Raw genomic sequence first — 21,625 nt, 5'->3', positions numbered from 1 at the left:
ATGGCCGCAACTCTTGCCACAAATACCCAAACGTAAACACACACACACTCAACAGCTCTGTGTTTTTTGACACCACATTAAGGCCTTGCATCAGTGGCCTATGAAATTCACCAATTACCTCAAAAGTTCTTTACGGCTTTCATCATTTTCTCCTCGTGTGAAGCAGCTGCGTTTACGCAATACATGACTGGAATACCTGAGTGTTCAGACTCCTACAGTCTACGGAGTCTTTTATGTGGGTTTCAGGGTTCAGCGTTCGTGGTTTTTCACTTTCTGAGTGAAATCTACTTGCCTGAAGTCAGTTTTCACTTGCCCCTGTTCAAATGGTTTTATTTATTAGTATTTATAAAATAGCAAACACTGATGTTAATTGTCAAGTTTAATCAAGGGCTGCAAACGACTATAAAATGTTAGAAAATAGTGAAAAATGTCCATCCTAGTTTTTCAAAGTCCAAGGTGATGTCTTTAAGTGTCTCATTTTGTCAGTCCAAAACCCAGTTTATTATGAAAATACACAAAGAAAACTTTGAAAATCTCCATATTTGAGAGGCTGAAAATGGCATTTTCTGCCATCTTTGCATTAAAAATTACAACCCCGATTTCAAAAAAGTTGGGGTGCTGTGTAAGACGTAAATAAAAACAGAATGCAATGACTTGCAAATACCCTGACTTGTATTCAATTAAATAAAGTACAAAGACAAGATTTTTAATTAACTAGACTGGCCTGCCTGCAGTAAAGGCCTGTTTTCTATTGAAGAGACCTCAGACTGTTGAGCACCTGAAGGCCTATATCAAGCAAGAATGGGAAAGAATTTCACTTTCAAAACTTCGTCCTCAGTTCCCAAACGTTTGCTGAGTTTTCTTAGAAGAAAACGTGATGTATCACAGTAGAAAACATGCTCCTGTCCCAACTTTAAAATGTTGTCTATGCCTATGTTGCAGGCATCAAATTCAGAATGAGTGTATATTTATAAAAAATAATGCATAATATTTGAAGATTAAATATCTTGTCTTTGTTTTGTATTCAATTGACTATAGGTCCAAAAGTTTTTGCAAATAATTGCATTCTGTTTTTATTTGTGTTTTACACAACATCCCATTTTTTTTTTATTTGGGGTTGTACTTGAATGATTAATTGATTATCAACATAGTTTAGCTGCCCAGACCTGAGCAGGGTTATGTTTGTGTTTCCACATTGGATATATGGAGAACACACTCACACGCATGCACATCCACACATTCACAGCACAGCCCCTTCAACACTGCTGATACCACACTAGGCTCTACGTTACCCCACAACACATCTATAGGCTCAATGACAGCTGGCCCCCGCTGTAGCGCACTGCTAGAAATGGGGAGTGCGCCGCATGCAGGGAGTTATCATTGAGTCTGGCACCCTAGTCTACGGACAGATAGCACCACAGAGTCTACAGAGCCAAGCCAGGCCAAAACCCACAAATGCAGCAGCTAGCTTCTACCACCACAGGCTAAGAAACAAAACACCAGAGTCAGATACGGTACCTGCTTTGTCAACCATGCTCCCATGGTCTGCAGTGGGAGAAAACGTGCAAAAGGTAAGAGATGGGGAGAGGATTTTTTTTTTTTTTAAATAAATGCAAGCAACATCATGCAGAGCTGAAATGAACAACAGGCAAGCTGAGATAAGCTAACACTGAGAGTGTCTGGTGCTAGTGAAGTGTGCTTTGCGCCAAGCTGAGGCCTGACAACTCTTTCATCTTGGGCTGATGCTGCAGTCAAAGCTGCCCTACTTTCTGATGGGGGAAATGGGGAGATCATAAACTGTTATTCCCCTGTGCGTATATATGTGTTGGCGTGCGTGTGTGTGTGTGTATATATATGTGCTGCTCCGTGTGTGTTGTGGTGTTTGTTTGTGTGTGTGTGTATCAGATTGCAATCACAGTGCTTGTGGTGACAGGGAAATGAGACTTTGTGTCTCAAAGCACTGTGGGTGAATCAAAGGGATCTGGCACTCATCCATCCAAAGTGACAGTGATGTCAGTATGAGACAGTGATTGACTGACATAAAAAGTCACACTCACACACACCGGCACAACTGCGTGCATGCACACACACACAAACAACGCAATAGAGGTATTTTTTGATCACACTGAGGTGAAGAGTTTTACCTTTTATCACATAACTTTGGTGTTTCAAAGGCCATAGAAACTAAGACTCCTGGGGTCTGCAGTTGAGAGGCAACCTAAAAACGGTTAAATCATCTTCTTTTGTAATCCTCCCTCCCCCTCCTCTACGAAGTTTACTCCCCTCCTCTCCTCCTTCTCGCTTCGCCCACCACCTACGTCAGCCCCCTCTCTTTGAATTCCCCAAGGTCTCCTCTTTTGCCTCCTTACAAATTCCTTTAACAAAGGAGCTGCCAGTTTAGTCTGACTGGGTGCTGGTGTTTCTGTGCGCACCCACGTGTTGACACGCAGACACACATCAAACACACACACACACACACACACACCTCCACGCACACACGCAAATACACAGAGGAGCTTACCGATGGTGCAGTGTTCTCCGTTCCAGCCCTGGTGACACTGGCACTTCCCGTCCTTGCAGGTTCCGTGTTTGATGCAGAGCGGGTTGCACACACGCTGGTCGCAGCCTGCGCCGGTCCAGCCCTCCTCGCAGCGGCAGGCTCCGCCCATACAGACGCCGTGGGTCCCACAGTCGACAGAGCACACCTCTGAAGAAGGCGAGAGAGACGTGGGTTACAAACATGATTTTTTTTTAAATCAGAAAGCTTATGTTTCATGTGGATTTGTGTCATAGTGGAGATGCAATCCAGTGAGCACTGACTTTGTGACTTGTAGATCAAAAGATGTTTGGATGAGTTGTTTACATGTCTGAGTTACATGTATCTGTTGTTTCAATAGTATCAAAATGTTGGTGACGCTTATTTGAAGATGTGTGCATAAGACTGTTATAATACTGTCATAGCCATGTCATGACACCTGTTCTTTATGAATGTGTTTGATTGTTGTCATTATGTGTCATTCGGTTAATTATGTAATTTTTAATAGAAAGCTGAAATTGTTTGAGATATCTTTGTTATGACAACTTGATATTAATCAAGCCAGCAATGTCTTTGCTATAACAACTTGTCACTGAACAAGACAAAAATGTCTTTCTTATGACAACTTGACAATATCAAACTTACAACTGTTTAGCTTTGTTTTAACGTTACATTACACTGTCATATATGGTTGGCTTTGACACTTACTGTCATGAGACCATTATAACCATTTCAGTATTTTGCTTGACTCCAAGTGACGTCATTCATTTTTGACTTGTCATAAAGATGTCATTAAGTTTTATTACACTGTCAAGCTAAACAGTTTCTTTAAGTTTGATAATGTCAACTTGTCATGACAAAGACATTTTTGTCTTGATTAATGTCAAGTTATCGTAACAAAGATAGCTCAAACTTTGCATAAAAAATGACATAAGTCACTGAATGAAACTTAATGACAGCAGTAATAAACATTCATTAAGGCTCCCTGATGTTTTCTTTCTTTCTTTCTAGTATATTTTAATATTTGTAAATTGAATAGCAAATAGCAAACTAAGAATTTCAGTTTCATTGCACTGATAACTGTTATATTTTTGCAAACGACAATAAAGCCTTTGAATATTCATGACAGGTGTCATGACATTGTTATGACAATGTAATGACAGGCTTTTGCACACCCTGTCAAAAAAAGTGCCACTAAAAAGGCTACATCAACCTACCTACATTTTGAAACATAATCATTTAAATGCCATGGAAACAATAGTAATACGTAACCAGGACGTCTAAAAACTTTCACTTTTAAACCCTAGTTTAAAAGTGAAATCCAAGAAAATCTGAAAATCAGTAGTCTACTGTGTTCGGCTTCATCCCCTGTGACAGTGAACAACAATGTCAAATTATCCTGACAAGTGCATAACAAGGCAAGTGCCCAAAGCTGCACAATCAAACAATCAAACCCACATTACACTAAACACACAATCCTCCATCATGCACCTTCAATTAAAATCAGTGATTATAGTATTGTGAAGGCTGCGTTTATTTCCTGAGCCTCCATTACAGTCACTGTTTGCGAGGCTCAGATGTTGCAGGCGGCGACGGTGCATGTGGTGAGATGTGACAATCCCGCTCGTGTACTCAGGACCCCCGGTGTGCGGAGAATGTAGTATGTACAGATGTTTTGATGCACCCTTGCTGAGGGATCTTGCGGTGTGGAACAATGTTGTCTTTATTAAAGTTAAGCACTGCTACTCTCACAACAAATGCCGGAGATCTGTTTGTGATGCTGAGATGGGAGGTGTTGTGAGTCTGGAGTGGCGGAGGTTGTTCTCTCTCTTTGACACTGGTAGCTGAACAGCTTTATTATATTGAGACAAAGAATCATGAAAGTTGAGTATTTTATTATAAAAGAAATGCATTTAATCATGAACTCAGCTACTTTCACAAGCAATATCTATCTTTTATTTTTACTCTATCCAGGGGTGCAGCTGGGAATTATGAGCCTCATGCACAGGAAATGACTCCAGGCACCTTCCATTTTATATGGCAGCTACTGCTGCCACGCCAGAAAAAGAAAAACAGATCAGTATCACATTAAAATGTGCAAAGTTTATTGTTATAACAATCTGTTTTTAATGTTATAAGATATGTTCATGTTAATATGACATACAAACTTACTAAATTTTAACAGGAAACTTTTCTTGTTATAACAATTCATTACATACTTCATTCTGATTGGCCAATTATAGCAGACCATTGCTATTATCAATAGACTTCTCATACTCATCATTACTTCATATCATGATGTGATCATTTATATTGTAACAATAAATTATCATGTATGAAGTAAGAAACATTTGGAATTGGAATTTCACTGTCTCTCCACATTATGCTTCAGGACAACACAATAATCTATAATACTTTGGTTCCCCATTTCAGCCATTATCACTGATTACATTACAATGACGCCTCCCCTATCTGCAGACTGTACCTAAAAGATCAAGGGGCGACAAGGGACCTTTTACTTTGAAAGTAAAATTAAAACTTTTTTCCTATTTCTTTGACTTCTGATTAGTTTCTCCGTGTGTGTGGGCCTGTGTTTGCGTCTGGGGGCGTGGTGCGGGGGTATGTTATGTGTTTGCTGGTGTTGTTTGTGGGTGGTTATTCTTCATTTTTATTAAAAAATGTTCTTTGTTGCGCTTTTGTTGTTGTTACTGCCGTTGTTTTTATTTATTATATTCTTTTATACATGTTACATGTTGTGACTCTTATGCGCAGCCCATTGTAATGAAATGTGCTGTGTGAATAAAAGTGTCTTGTCTTTGCCCATTTTGGTTTTTGAGCACCACCCTGATAATCGTAAAAGGCTGTCATAACCATACTGTCACTGACAGTCTATTGAGAAAGATGATTTTATGTAGCCCTGACAGTAAAAAACTTGTCACATTTTGTGCCTTTTTGTTCCAATTTGGCTTGGAGCATATAACAGTTGCTGTATCCTATTTCTCAGCAAGTTGTATTGTTTGTGGTCTTGTAAATTTCATCCAAACACAGTTTGAAAACAAAAAACAGTATCAAATAAAAAGGTAATTAACCATGTATCCTAAGGGACGACAAAATATGTCGGGAAAATGGATAATTAATAGGGTCACACTTTATTTTACGTCACACTCAGAAGACATAACAAGTTGTAGTTTGCATCAAATTAGACAAAAACTAGAAATAATGTTCTTTATTAGAGAGTATTAGATTCTTTATTAGACCATTATTAGACTTTGTAAGAGTGGAATTAGGGACAGAATATAGCAGAACTGTACCGTAAACTAAAGTAAAAATGACATCTGCTATTCAACACACACCTGCTTTGGCTGGTCCCACACAATCGGCAGAGTAGACAAAACTAATGCCTACTTCTTTGATCAAATCACACTGTCTGCCAACAGTAACTGCACTTTAATTTACAGTGTAGTTCTGTAGTAACGAGTCCTTTAATTACCCTCTTTGAAATAGTCAAATAAAGGTTTAACAGTGAGTCACACTGCACTTTAGTTTACAGTACAGTTCTGCTGTGATGTGTCCCCAGTTACCCTGTAAGTCTAATAAGGGTCTAATTAGGGTTTAACTGCTGTCTAATTAAGAACATATCATTCCTAGTTTTTGTCTAATTTTATACAAATAAAAGTACTGTTAAATAAAGGGCAACCATCAGCCCAAACTCCAAACCTTTACTCCATGTGCATGAACAAGAAGACCTTTGGCCGTACTCACCCATAGAGCAGTCAGGTCCCATCCAGTTGGGGTCACAGCTGCACAGCCCTGTGTCTGGTATGAAAGCCCCGTGGCCGTGGCACTGGTCCGGGCACTGGGCTCTGGGCAGCTCGCAGTGGAGCCCTCCCCAGCCTGGCTTACAGTGGCACTCCCCATTCACACAGATGCCGTTGTTGGAACACGTCGGATCCAGGCAATCCACTGCATTAAGCCAGAGGTACCCCAACGCGGGACAAAAAAACAGAGAAAAACTAAATGAACAAAAACCAGCACAAGCTAGAAAATGCCACATTAGAGTTGATGCTAGAAACAAATTAAATATTGTGAGTTTTTATTTTTTTTTTAAAGAAGGAGACACTGTCGAGGACATATTTTCATTCTTTGGGTACACAAAAAGATAATAAAATAAAAGAAAATACTACCAGACATATTACTAAGGCAATTAAAGCTCACAATAATGAATGGCTGAGTGTATAATTGGGGCATAGCAGCAAATGTGCAGCGAGCCTCGCTGGAACATTATTTGGTGTGAGCGCTTGTGTATGCATTAGTGTGCATGTGCGTACGTGTTAATACATAAGGGAGAATCTGACACTGTCAGTCTGCCAGGTTGACAGGCAGCTCTGAGTCCGAGCAGTGAGTGAAAACCAATTTGACAAATTACCTCCTCCCGGCAAAGCGCCCACCCACCCCTCTTCTGGCCTCCTCTCACTGCTCCATCCTGGTCGCTCCCACTCTTTCTCCTCTCGTCCTCTTTGTCTGACACCTCTCTCACCCCTCCTCCCCCACCCCCCACCCCCAAGGCATCATTGACCCCCGTCGCACCCCTTCGCACACACACATTTGTAAAAAGCGCGCGCTCGCACATAACCTCGGCCCTCCATTTCTGTTTGCCTGGCAGAAACGGCGGATCACAGTTATCGATTTTCATGTCGCTGGCACTCCAGGTAAATTGTTTGAGGGACTCTGCTGTGATGAATATCAGATTTGAGACCAGAGGAGAAGAAGGAGAAAAAATTGGATGAGAGGGAGATGGAGAGAAAAAAAAATGAAGAGCAGGAGAAAATGCTGACCTTGTTCTCCAGTCCTGTGTCTCGACTCCCTCTGTCTGTCATTCTACTCCTCCTTTCTTCCCTTTGTCTTTCTTCATCTTCACCCTCGGCGCTCCGCGCTCTCTCTTCTCCCTCCTTTTCCAATTCTCTCTTTCTTCATACATATTCACCTCTCACCGCTGCCCTGACTCTCTCTCTCATCCCTCTCTTTTTCTCTCTTTGTGACGACAGAGAATGTGGCGGGCTGATCCTTCTTAACAAGGATCAATAGAAGCAATTTCACCCCTTAATAAAATCTCTGATGTGTTTGGCTGCGGTATCATACTTCATCTGTATATATGGACGGAACGGACACTCAGTCAGGATAAAATTATGCCATGATGAGCTGTCTGACTGGAGTTAGGAGTTCGTCTGTGGATGTGTGAGATGTGTTTGTTTTGCTGCAAACAACTGGTGGATCCCCCTCTCCTGGTGCCCCTATATTGAAAAAAAGATGCAAAATTGCCCCCTTGGATGCCCCTGTGGTTGATAAGAATGATTAAATGCCTTTAAATGGTTCTCTGTGTGTTTTAACACATGGGTGTAGTAGTTTTAGTAGATTGGAAAGGTTCACCATAAATGCATCATGACCTTCAGCGCTCTGGTGCCCTCTGTTTTTGAGACCACCAGTGGTGCAAAAATTCATGTTTCTTTCAAAATAATCGCTCTGAAAAGCCACAAGTGCAGGGAAATAAAAACAGCTGACACAGATGAAAACCATCCCACATCCTCGAGGATCGCCACGCCATTAACCCTGCCTCCGCTCACCCTCTCCACAGCTCTGCCCCTTGTAGCCGATGGAGCATACGCAGTTGCCGTCGGTGCAGGTGCCGTGCCCGCTGCAAAGAGGGTCGATGCACTGCGTGACGGGGACGTCGCACTCGGGCCCTTTCCAGCCGCTGTAGCACACGCAGGAACCCTTGTCGTATTGGCCGTTGCCGCTGCACAGCACCGGGCACGCCGCTGGAGGAACGGAGAGAGATGGAGGAAAGGGGGGAGAGATTAGAAGAAAAACAATTAGCGGGCTTTTTAGAGATTCTCAAAGCAGTGAAAAGCCACGCCGCCCACCCACACCCGCCTAACCCCACCAACACTTCAGCATGCAGGAGGGTGAATAGAGTGGTTAAGGGGCTGGAGAGTGGCAATGACATGAAGAGTAATTACAGGCAGAGGTAACTAAACTATTCATCAAAGCTGTCTATCCCAGGTGAGCACAGAGCCAGGGAGACGTTAGCTGGGGGAGCTGCCATTCATCATCAGTCATCTTGTCTCGGCTCCACCTAAGGCCATGCGCCATCTTACTGCCTCTGATCCCCTCTACTTGCTCGCGTGGAGTTGAAATGTGCGCCCGCTCGTCTAATTAGACGTCGGCGGAGAATTTTATGAAGGAGGAAAACACATTTTTGTAAAAGCAGCCCGATACCTTTGGAGCAGTCCATGCCGTGGAATCCTGGGAAGCAATGGCACACACCAGAATTGCACTCTCCGTTACCATGGCAATTGCGCGGGCACTCTTGCACTGAATCTGTGAAGAAGACAAAGTGAGACAGAGAGAGGGGAGAGAGGGGAGGGGGTGAGAGAGAGTTTGATGGCAAGCATCAAAGCATTCGATTAAATCATTGGCACCATTCATTCTTTAAGATACGACAAATCGAGTCAAGGCGCTGCGAGTGTTGCAGTCGCTGCAGACATCAAAAGCAAATGCCCTCCTCCATGATTCTGTGCATTCCTTTTCAGTATATTTTTCATAGCGAGGGGAGAATCAGCCGTTCCTCGAGACTATATCCATTATCCATCTATCATTTCTCTGCACGCTGTGTCAGAAAATGAAACCGACACTCTCGAACCCTTCTGCCGCTCTCCCACCCCTCCTCTTCCCTCCATTCTGCCACTTTCCCCCTTGTTTCACTTGTTTACTCCTCCTCAGTCAGGCCCGACCAAGGTCATTAATACTTCATCCAGGTGTGGTTGCTCGGTGCAGCTGGGCAGATTTTAGCCTTATTCCACACTCTTAGAAACAAGGGTTCCAAAGGGGTTCTTCCTGAGGGGCTGAGGTTCTACCATTTGCATCTGAAGAACCCTTTTACGAAGAAGCGTTCCTGAAGGATTCCTGGTAAGACTGAGGGTTTCATTAAGGACCCTTTTCATCCACAGAGTTGTTGAAATCCTCGAAGAACTCTTTTCTTTGACCCTTGAGTGAGTTCTTGTTAGCACCCTTAGAAGGTTGAAAGGTTCTGGATAGAGCCCTCTGAGAGTGCTCTGGGCGCAACCGTCCACAAACATCCCAAAACTTTTCATGTTGGGTTCTAAGTGGGACCCTGTGTCAGGGCTTTTCCACCAACATGGAACTGGTCCTGTTCCAGTTCTGAGCATATCTACCAGAATAAATTTGTCCAGAACCTGGAAAAATTGGTTCCCAGCTGGAACCAAAAGCAGCAGGTTTTCCCTGGGAACCAAAGTGGGCGTGTCATATTCTACAGGTTGTTGTATACTGTACAGCGCCCTCTGTCGATGACGTTCTAGATTACAATGAACCCAAAAGGTTCAACCAGGAACCAAAAAGAGTTCTGCTATGGGGTAAAGCTGAAGAACTGTTTATGGTTCTAGTTAGAACCTTTATTTCTAAGAGTGTAGAGTATGTGTGTGCTTTTGGCTGCACGTATACATGACTTCAGCGCTCTTTATCCACCTCTTAGTGCCTCTTAACCCACTTACCAGAAGAGAACAGTTTGGTGGGAAGAAGCAGGGTCGATGCTAATGATAAGGAGGCATTTTGGACTTTTATCCGTTCCCTTCCTCCTACCATCGTGCTTTTTCCAGCTTCCACTTATCTTACACAAAGCATTACTCAGCCTTTCCACGCAGCCTTCCTCTCAAACGCTTCCTCCCTCTCTTTTTTTTTCCATCCTCAGCCATTTCCCCCCCAAAATCTCAGCCCCACGTCTCCCTCTTACCCTAATGCCACCCTCTCTTTCACTGCCCTCTTCAGCTCCTCCTCCTCCCGTCCTTCACTCCACTTCACTCCATTCTGGCTTTGCCCCCACCATTATGTCTTTCCTCCGGCTTCCCCCTCTCACCACTCACTCTAATTCTGCCCTCACCGCCTCTGCCTCTCCTTCTCCTCTCCACCACTCCTACCGCTGAAAGCTCTACCGCCAGATATTGAGGGTGAAGGATTCTTTCACTCGGCTTGACTCTTTCTATCCATCCCCCTTGTTCTCACACTCATGCCTCCAACACAATTGAAATTATTTGGGGAGCTGTTTCAGGTCCTAAAAAACATCCAATTCACAGTGTTGCAGCGGTGTTTTATTTGGATTCATGTACGTTCTGATGTCAGATCCGGGTAGAGACAACTAAGTTTTTGCCTCCCGTTGATTTTTATCCTCTTCGCACATGCACAAACACCATGAAGGTGATTCTACACTCTTTGATATAATAAGTTGTGTTTTGTTACTATCAATTCATCCTACTACGTTCTGGCAAACACAAATCGTTGAACTCACTAAGCGGTCCTGCCTACTTGACAATGTTGCTGTAGCTGTGTTGCTAGTGGCAACATGGTGCACCTGCTGGTGGTGAGTGATTTTGCACCCTGTGTGAGGTTTTTGACAAACCGGGGAGACAAATCTGACCAAAATTCTGCCATGTTCCTGTTAAAGGGGTACTCCACCAACTTTACACATGAATACAACAAACACTGCACATGTGAAAAAAGTTGTATGAATCCTGCATTCATGTGGCGTCGGAACAATTGGAAAAATGAGCACCCATCTGGGAAAATTCACGTGAACGCCCCCTCAGTTTGGAACAGTTTTGTTACATGATCTGCCAAGTTGTTGTCTGTTGATGTCATATCACCGGAACATGGTGAACAACATCCATGTTGTTTTGACATTACAACTCAAAAGCTCATTAACACACCGAAGTTGGAAGGACAACTTCCCAACAGAACCATCCAAAAGCCATCTGTGGCTCCGGAGGGAGTCTGACAAATTGCGTCAAGTGATGTCACTTGAGTCAGCCTCTGTTGTGTCAGAGATCTACAAGTTTGAAAAGAAAAAAAAAAATCCAGAGGTGTAGAATTAGAAAGAAAAAAAGAAGACCTCTGTAACCTACTTTCATCTTTGCTTGAGGCTAGCAGCTCAATATCAGCTGAGCAGCATTGTGGGTAATATCAGCACCAGGTTTTGACAAGGAACAAGGATGTATGGAATAAAAGAGATGATACCTCTGCTTCTGCTGCATCAATTTTTTTTAAACTGTCTGACAGTGTTCTACTGTAGGAGTGCTGTTTCCATCAAAGAGAAAATTCTGCACTTTTTATATGGATGCTCAGTCAGTGTTGATGGTAAATGTAGTCAATTAAAGCCAGGTGAGCTTCTGAGGCCCATGTTGCCGTGTACCACAATCCTGACCTGTAGCTTTACCCTCCGTCACGTCTTTCCCTCCCTCCACCCACAGCTACAAACCCCGCCCCCGTCTCACCCATGACATTTGTGCTGAAGGAAACCGTCTCTCTCTCCCGGCCGTCGTTGTAGAAGGCCAGGTGCCAGGCACCGGCGTCCAGGTACTGGACAAACACCGCCTCATTGAGGACCACAGTCTGAATGCTCCTCCTCTCCCGTGGAGACTCGACCACGCTCCATTTCTCCTTCCCGTCCAGGCGCTCCATATAGTCATACTGTAGAGGAGGAGAAACAGGGAGAAAGAGAGTGAGTTTTGGGTTGAATGGATGTGAGAATGTGTGATTCAACTATGAAGTGCTGCAGTAGCACTTTTTAGACTTTGAAAAATGACCCATAGTTGTATATGCAGGGAGATTAAAAGATGAGGGAAGCGAGTGTGGCTGGGAGAGAAGCATGAACAATGCAACAGAGAGATCCTTGAGGGCTGCCATTCTCTTTGGGCTTCTGGAAACATTTTTTTTTTTACCACTGCACAGCAGCCAGGACTTCATGGCGTTCACCAGCTTAAGTCAGGTCAGGCAGAGAAAAGGTTATCCAGATGCAATTATCCCATTCTACAAATCAAATGTGCTGTTAATTGAATGGTTTCTAATTAATAAGAGGCAGTAAAAGTTACATTAGTGTGAAATTTAATTAAGTGTAAATCTTAGACTAAATGAGTTTTTTCAAACGGAGTCACAAATGAATTTTAAGATTTCCCATGACACAGGAAAGTTTTTTCTACGTATTCTCCATTTAAGCTGATCAATATGAAGATAAGGCTCCCTAATGAATAGAATGATAACTCTCTGATTAGTCAATTACCCTAAAGGTGTGGAAGATGTGGAATCTACACTTGCTTTTGGATGTCGTCTAGGATGACCAGACGTCCAGAAAGATTCAGGACATTCCTGAATTACAAACCTTTGGTCCGCAAATTAACCTTTATAGAAATAGATCACATGAACAAGATATGAATTTGTGAAAATAATCTGTTCCAAACACTTATGTAGGCTAAAGTTCCTGCTTTTAGTTATTAAAAAATATCTTTTTTGTTTTTGTAAAACAGTATGGATATATTTTCCCCTAGCTATTGCACTAATTATGGAGTGTTTGTTTGTACTGGGAAGTCTTGGGAGCATCCCTGTTCCTAGTTGGAAATTTCACCTGAAATGTTCAATCTATGCTTTATATCACCCTCAGAATACATTTTAATCTATCTGACATTCCAACTCCCCGTCGCATATTTCACCTGTTCTCATCTAGTCACCGGCGCCGCGTTTTACCTGTGCGTGTGAGGGAGGCAGGCCCTTGCGGATGTACACTCCAAACAGGGCGTCCTTGCCGAGGGAGATGTTGAACTTGAGGAACTGCGGGAGGCTGAGGTGGAGCAGGGACCTCCAAAACACCCCCGGAGGAACTTCCTGGGTCACCCGCCTGCCGACCTCGATGCTGCCCATGTCTATACTGCTGTTCCGGCCTGCCCACGGACCTGGAGCGAGGGGGAAAGAAACTGCATAATCTGTGATTATAGGCTTCGATTGTCAGAGTCAATAGTTAATCATCACTGTTTACTGGAAAATAATCTGCTATAAAAATTCATGGCCATTGAATAGTGGAGGACGAGCACCATTAGCTCTGCAAACTGTGCGCCCACAGTTTATGTTAAAATGAGTGTTGTTACATGTGACAGTGGGATGCAAAATGATGCCTTTGTAGCGGAGCCTGCAGGACTGTGGACTTTGTTGTCTGGGCTAAAATGAGAGAGAGCTGATAGAACTGCAGGGCACAGCTTTCCGAGCCGACGCGCGGACGGGCACGCACGCAGAAACACACAGCATCCTGCAATCAGGTCAGTCATCTAACAGCAGAGTGTTGGGGGCTCAGACAGAAAAAGACTGAGCGCGAGTGTGTGTGTGTGTGTGTGTGTGTGTGTGTGTGTGCAGAATAGCGAAGAAATAAAAGTAACAATGAGAAGAACAACAGCAGCATCTGGCCTAGACGGCTAGGGAACACAACACAACAGTCCTCTCATTAATACAGAATACAGACACGGAGCAGCAGCCCACACGTACCTATAGTACACGCTGTGTGTTACAGAGCGAGATCGAGCGAGTGAAAGAAGAATAGATAGAGAACCGCATGGGGGCCTTAAAAGAGAGAGGGGTGGGGGTGGGGTGAGGGGGGGGGGGGGGGTTGCAGTTGGTGTTTTACCTCGCTGCTGACTGAGACGATAAACCGGGCTCGACACAACTCGGCGCAGTGGTTAAACAGCACAGACTGATAGCACAGCTAGTACTGTGTCATGAATTATGAAAATATTTTAGTTGGTGTGAGCCTGCTCGGGCGTCTGGGACTGTTTTAGTGTGTTACGCACAGCAGAAACAGCTTTTAAAAGCCTTAAAGGGTAATGCTGTTTTCAACAAATGTGTTAGTCTGACTTTCTGACTTTCATACCCTGTCTGTGGCACTCAGCCCCAAGCCAATTTGTTCCTACTGAAAGGAGTAAATACTGCATTTGTTGGGCACTATTTTCAGCTGTGGATTAATGAACATTTAGCATGCTGCTGAGTTTTTACAGACTCTGTACGTTCTATTGAGTGAAAATAAACTACAGTGCAGAACAATGTTCATTGTAACTCGAAGGCTCACTGATGTGTTTTCATTAGTTTTTGGACAACAATGGAAGCTGTGGCAGCGGTTCTCAAATTGGGGTCTATGGCACTGAGAGAATTATTAATTTAAAGGAGAAATCTGTAATATATTTACTGTAATAAATCACTGAATATATTTTATCTGAAATTAAGGAAACATGCTAAGTTGAAATAGTTGTTTGTCTGACAATTTCTATTCCAGCCAATACCTTGTGTTATTGTTCGACCGTTTCATTTTAATAAGAGCTCAAATCATTGCTCAGTGTTTGCCGATGAGTTAGTGTCTGTTTATGAGTCGTAAGAAATCATTAATCTTTTAGAAGGAGTAGATGTTTAAAACCGTTAAATTGAACAATATATTAATGGAGGCTGGCAGGCAGGAAGACAGGAACTCCTGAATTATCCTGAAAATGACTTGTTGTTGCTTGTTATAGTCAAATTACAACACTTGTCTTGTGCTCCTGCAGTGTTCCTGCAGCCTGCCTGAGATTCCTGAAAAGCTGTGGTGAGGAGGGAAGCAACTCTCTTCACTCTGACTGTATATTAAAAAGATTCCAAACTATTCCTTATACTGTTTATGGCTCCAACTCACTATCTGCACTGCAGTGCTCATTTTGAGATGCGCAATTGCTACACATCGCTCCTTTAAAGGTAGAATATGCAGCGACATGCTGTTTGTAAACACACCAAAGACAGCTGATTGCTGAGTCTCATTCTCAGGATGTCAAATACTGACATTTCGAGTTGGTAAAGCACTCTATGCATTGTTTATGGGAAACTCCTCCATTGTATGCCTTTAATAAATAGAAATATATAAACCTTGATCACCCACACATCACACATGAATAGAATCCAGCTCTCTCTATCATATTCAAGCCCCAGGCAAGGCCTATTATTGTTCTTTTCATGTCTTTTATTTTCTATTTTCTATTATTTTTTATAGAATATGATCTAAAATAATCAAAACCTGCATTTTAATATAAATATGCACCAAGAGTAACCACCGAGGGACATGCATTAGAAAGTTCCTGGCATATTTTTTGATATATAATGGGTCCTTGGCTGTGAAAAAAATGAATGAATGATGAATGAATGAAAAAACAGGGAGAGAAGCTATATCAGGCTCTGAACACACAAACAATACTTATTAGTAGGTCAAATCATTGTTGACGCTGGTCTTCTCATGGAATTTGTTGGCAATAACATAAAATATGAACATCACCATCCTTTCAAGAGTAGGCTGCAATGTGCTCGACGCCTGGGTTCTGCCTCGTAAATCTACGCTTGTGTGGATTTTTCTGTGGGGTGTGTGCGCTGTAGTTCATACCTCTGCCTCCAGAGGGCAGCGTGGCCACATCACTGTTGACAGGCAAGCCAGCTCCCAGTCCGTTGTTTAACACGGGGCCGTCGGATGGCTTCAGCTGCCATGTCAAACCCAGCAAGTTGATCGCTGCACACAAAGGGACGGAGACAGAAGAGAAGAGAAGAGGAGGGAGTGAGGGAGCGTGAGGACATACGACTTGAGCGGTGGATTGTCTACAAGCCTGGTATAAAAAAAGCCACACTTGAAAGCTCATCAAGCCAAAGGAATACAGGAGGCCAACGCTCTATGTCTGATCTGTCATTTATACGGCAGACGACGTTTATAGAAGGCTGCTTTTATACTTGTGTTAGTGCGTATCAATCAAAAACACTGTTAACAAAGTGGCAGGTAACCTACAGCACAAAAACCGAGGCAGGTCTTACAAAACAGACAATTAAAAACCATAAAGGCCCTTCTTTTCACTCCCTTTTCTTTACCTCAACCTCTCACAATCTTCTTTCAACCTGACAGCATCTCCTGCTTTTATTTGGAAGCCTTTACACCATCTCGCGCAGAGCAAGTGACAGATTGGTCTCTGAAGACATCGCTCCATGACTTTCCTTTCCCTTCTCCTCTTCTTTTGTCCTCTGTTGTGTTATTGTTGTGTGCTGGTGGTGTAAGACTGCTCGGGTGTGTTCGCTCTTCACTTTGTCAGCTCTTTACTCCTCCTGTGTCTCCTCCACTGCTTATCCTGCTGCCAAGCATCTCCACGCCCCCTCGAAACAAAACAGGAGAGGGGAAACAGCCCGAAAACACTGAACAGGAAGAAAATAGTCCCTTCCCACACCGTACACAAAGTTCAGTGATTTCACTTTTTTAGATAATGGCTGGGCTGCACCAACAAGAATTTATTTTTACAACCAATTAAATCATAGTTTACTGTAGCATCAAACTTTAAAACTATCTTAAAATGGGGAAAGATTAAACCTCTCTTTAAATCTCAGTTTACATTTTACTCTAAACAACCTAAAATTTATTTTGTTGCACCAAAACTTTCAACTCCAATTTAAAAAACTTACACTTCAGGAGGTTTAACTTTCGGGCTGCCTTTTTGAGACAGACTGAGCAAAATAATCAAGTTCCTTGAAGAAAGTTAAGGGAGAGACTCAATCCAATTCAACTTCATTATGTTTTTCTTCTTTCTTTCAATCCATTTGATCCATTAAAACAGTTTTCCGTTTGCTAGCGGCCTCTTTTTTCCTTTCTGTGCTGTTGTCCAGCTTTTTTTTAGTCCTCTACTACTTGGCCACATTCTTCCAACAGGTTTTTTTTCTCAAAAATGGAGACATTAGAGCTTTTTTACCAAGCCATCACAAGTAGGCAAACTAGGCTAACTAACTTTGAAGCTAGCAATCAAACAATCTGTTTTTTCAGCTTTTTAGCTAACAAGCAACATGTCCAAAATCATTACTAGCTCCTGTGTGGGGATTTCTATGTAGAAGACCATATAGTGAGATTGCTAGTGAAAAAAACACTACTCTCTGTGCCGTTAGTTACATCATTTGTTTGTTTTTCTTGAAGCATGATGCATGATGGTATATCATGCTTGGACAGTGACCACTGGTTGTGCACTACTTTGCACAATTGTGGAATAATCTTTATAGGGTGTTGTGCACTCTGTAGTGGACCATATAGTCAGTGATTTCGGACACAACCAGTGCAACATTTTGTTAACTTCTTAGCTAGCTAACAAATAAAGGGACGTTTTCTTAAGGAATACAGACCAGCTGAAAGTTTAGAACTTTACACTTACTAGTTTCTGACATCACTCAGATTGATTTTATTGATTTTAATTTGGGTAAGGAAGCATCTTCAGTTTCCATCAGTTTACTAAACAGAGATTAGTTTTGCAGCAGGGCTCTGCTTAATTTTGAATCTGGATTTACTGAATTCAAGCCTTGTTTAGCTAAATTTTGATTAGAAATAAGCTCACATTAAATGAATGTTTGTTGGTGCAACCCAGTCAATAATTGATTGTTGTAATCCCTCCAATGCTTTTGAACAATCTCCGGAGAAGAGAAACTAAAGATGCATCGTTTGCTCACGTCTGAATATTTAAAACGGTGCTAAAGAAAAAGCACAATGCACCTGCAGTATTACATATACATGAACACTGCGATGTGAGATTTGAGGATGCTCATTGCATGGATGCGTGATTGTGTGCGATGCATTATGTAGGTGTTATTGCATGCCTCTCAGCGTTGGCCTCATCCCCACCACATGAGCTCTTATAACACCTGCATCTAAAGCCTCGGAATCAATTTCCCTCTTGTCAAATTCCATCTCCACTCGCCCAAGGTTTGCACACACAGGGATGAGTGAAAAAGTTGCAAGAGAAGGAGATGCGGCTGTAGGAACTGCTGCCGGGGCAGACTCATTCTCACCCCCCGATGTCCCATCCCTCTCCCCGCTCTATCTGTTTCTTTGTTTCTTCCTTTTTATGTTTCTTCTCTTTCCCTTCTTTCTCCCCTCCCTCGCTCCTGGTCAAAGGAAAGCGCTGACACCTCGGCTGCTGCCCGGCCTCCACTGTCAGCTCTTTTTTATTTTTCATCGGGGTGGGGTGGGTGGGGTGCGCGTGGGGGCGGTGGTGGTATAGAGAACAAGAGGAGGAGACAGAGCGAGAGGGAGAGAATGCAGAGAAACTACAGTGTCCTTCCTCCCCCCTCTTGTCTCTTTTCTCTTACATCCACCTCTTGCCCTCTCCTCTCTCATCGCGCTGACCTTCACTCCTCTCCCTCTTTTCCCTTTAATTCTCCCCTTTTTCCTTCCATCTTTTCTTCTTATCTCTGCCCGTCCTTTCCTGTAGATAACGCAGACATGCATCCACGCACACATGCAGCGGGCACGCGCACACACAAAGATGGTATCACGGGGGGAGCAGTCGATGGAAAGATTACCTATTGAATCAGCAAGAGACAGTAAGCAATAGTGAGTCTATTGTGACTGTGCTCTCAATCTAGGTCATCCCCAAGAACACATCAGACAGCCCTATAGTTATCTTATTGTGTGCGTCTGCTCATTGGGCGTGGGTGTGTGAGGGTCGCCGCACGAGTGTGAGGTTTTTCTCTCCTCTTTACAGTGTGTGGTTGTGAGGCGCTGACCAATAGATGGCACTCTTACTCCTCGGCGACAAGAGCACAAAAGCTTTGTCAACAGGTTTCTTTTGCAGCAACACGCAGAGCAGCAGAGACAGAGAGAGAAAGAAAGACAGACAAAGAGAGACACTTGTTATCATTCTCTTTACAAGTACCATCCCTCATTTTAACAACACTTCTAACTTTGTTAGGGTGTAATTTTAGCCAAAATGAAACTGCTGAAATTGATGTATTTAGCTTTGTGTTGCCATAATTTTGAGCATTTTCTTTTCGGATCATAATTGCCGTAATTACTGTTTTCAAGCCGCATTGGAAGGCTTTATTAAACGCCATGCCAATAAAGCCTATCTGAACTGAATTCAACTGACAGACACAGTGAGAACAAGAGAGACAGTCTGACTCTGGGCTGTGCTCCTTTTTAATCTCTGTCTTCTAACTTGTGTTCATGCGCACGCACAAAACACACATGTACACACACATGGAAAAGATCACAGAGAAACAGGTTTAACAAGCAAACGAGTAGGATTAAAAATAGATCAGTTGCTTCATGAGGTTTTTATGTAATCTCGATGCATAATTCAGAGAGGCAAAGTGCTTGCCAGTATCATCTGCAAAAGACAGCATCTGAAACAGCAGCGACACACGTGATCCTGTGACAAAAAAGAAAGAAAAAAAAAAGACTTGACGGACAGAGAGACAAGGGAGAGATGAAAAGGAGGAGGTGGCGGCCGGGCTAGGAGTCGGGGGGCCAGCGGTCAGGAGCTCTTGGAGAAATCTGCGTCAGAGAGGAGGAGAGCGGGAGAGGAACAGAGAGAATACTGGAGGACAGCGAGAACTGAGAGAATATTAAAGAACGTATGAAAATCCCCCGAGGACGAGAAAAAAAAAAGAGCAGGAAAAACAGGCTACAGATGATGTTGCAGAGAAGAGAGGAAGAGATGAATAAGGGGAAGGCCTCCGTGGATGAAATGAGGAAGGGAGAAGAAAAAGAAGATGGCAAGTGGAGAGGAAAGATTTAAGGGATGAGTGGCTCTGTATTCACTGACTGGTTGGGTAAGAAAAGATGGCCGTGATTCTTCCTCTGACAGTAAGTGGTTCGCAACGTGGGCAATCAGACAGAAATACAATGCTTGTGCGTAACTCTGTGTGTGTTTTTGAGAAATATTTATACATCTCCGAGTTAAAGGGTGCGAATGGATTTCTGCATGAGAGGAAAACAGAGAGCGGCAGAGATGGAGAAAGGTGACTTTGTGGCAGACTGTGCGCACTGAGTGTCCCCTGACTGGAAAATATTGTATCATCATCATTCTGTTCTCTGGAACATGTTCCAAAACCCTCTCTCTCCACTCTCTCCTCCTCTGTGTTCGAACGTCTCTTCCCCCGTTTTCCGTCTCACCTCAACCATATCATTGCCTATTTAAATGGCAGCATCTCCCATTGAACCAATTGCACTGCTCCTAATTGCACCAGAGAGGTAGAGAATGGCCTCTCGCATGTTTTTCTATGTAATCTCTTGCAATGCGACTAAAATTACACAACACACACACACACAGGCAGCACACTTTTCTTTGCCGTCTCCCCTGGCCATCCTGATAAATGCATATTAACTGTTCTAATTCACCACTAAATTAACAACTCTGACCTCAATTAGGGCGGTAATTGTAGCCAGCCCCCCATCCTCGGCCCGGCTGCTAATTGGTTTAGGAAGCCTCTTCCCTGCCTTTCTACCTTTACGCCCCCCTCCTCCCTCATTTAGCCCTCATTTAGCAAACTGGTAGACATTTTGTTGTTTAAAACAAACACACGAGCATTAGATAAAACACACCTTAGCTGTTTCTTTCTCTCTATTTTTTCCCCTGCGTCTCACATACTTGCCAACTTTGAGAACTCAAAAATATGGAGGATTTCAAACCCAAAATGGGGGTTCAGGAAGGCCTCCCTCTGAAAAAAAATGGGAATTTCATAGACTTTTTCTTCATTCTGGTGACTTTTAAAGTCTGTGTGAAGCAATAATAAATTTGTCACACAACAGAAATGTGTTATTAACCACCCAGATAAATTTAAATGATTAAAAATGTTTAATTTATAAAATCAGGTCTCAAAATCATGAAAAAATGAGCAGTTCTTCACTGAACTGTGTCCACTCCGGTTTCTCAATTATCAAATACCACTATGACTTGAAAGATGTTTTGGACTTTGTGATGTTTGAGCCACCAGAACCAGAAGACGATGACGTGTCAACTCATTGCAGAATCAACTCATTCCCCCCATCTGCAATATGCAAATTTTTGGAACTGAATGTGAGCAATAACTGCTGACTATTTTGGACTGAAAGAGTCGCTGAAGGTATGTTTGTGACTGACTGCTGGGGAGGGTGGGAGGTGGTGCCTTTCATGAGTCAGTTCACAAGGCTTCTGTAGTGTTAGGATACTTATATGCCTCTGTTGTATTTCAGGCCCAAAAAAGTCCTGATCACAGAAATCATGAACAACACATTACCAGTAACATTAATTGACTGAAATGGAATTTTCTTTACACAGACTTTACAGAGTGAACAAAGTAGATATTTTTTCTTTCCAGGATGTCCGAAATTTGCCTGCGTGCTTGTGCAGAGTTGCATACAGCGGGTGGAGCTGTATTGTTGTCAGAACAGTAGGGCTTATATGCCCCATG

General features: G+C 42.9%; 1 protein-coding gene across 1 annotated transcript in view; it reads right to left on the bottom strand.

Moving 5' to 3' along the window:
* The window catches only part of LOC146326417 (teneurin-2-like), a 160,159-nt gene that overhangs the window by 36,786 nt on the left and 101,748 nt on the right, over window positions 1–21,625 (bottom strand). The window contains exons 5-11 of the mRNA XM_084718679.1: window positions 15,822–15,944; window positions 13,127–13,353; window positions 11,881–12,076; window positions 8,816–8,917; window positions 8,161–8,355; window positions 6,302–6,502; window positions 2,525–2,710 (exon numbers count right to left, since the gene is read on the bottom strand). Of these exons, the coding sequence (XP_084574805.1) occupies window positions 2,525–2,710; window positions 6,302–6,502; window positions 8,161–8,355; window positions 8,816–8,917; window positions 11,881–12,076; window positions 13,127–13,353; window positions 15,822–15,944 (1,230 nt within the window). The remainder of the gene's footprint in view (window positions 1–2,524; window positions 2,711–6,301; window positions 6,503–8,160; window positions 8,356–8,815; window positions 8,918–11,880; window positions 12,077–13,126; window positions 13,354–15,821; window positions 15,945–21,625) is intronic.

This window comes from Lutjanus erythropterus, chromosome 5 (genome assembly GCF_056507025.1).
Source record: "Lutjanus erythropterus isolate fLutEry1 chromosome 5, fLutEry1.hap2, whole genome shotgun sequence".
NCBI classification, from domain to species: domain Eukaryota; kingdom Metazoa; phylum Chordata; class Actinopteri; order Lutjaniformes; family Lutjanidae; genus Lutjanus; species Lutjanus erythropterus.
Note: the sequence above shows the minus strand (reverse complement) of the source record. Positions and strands in the feature narration are given on the sequence as shown.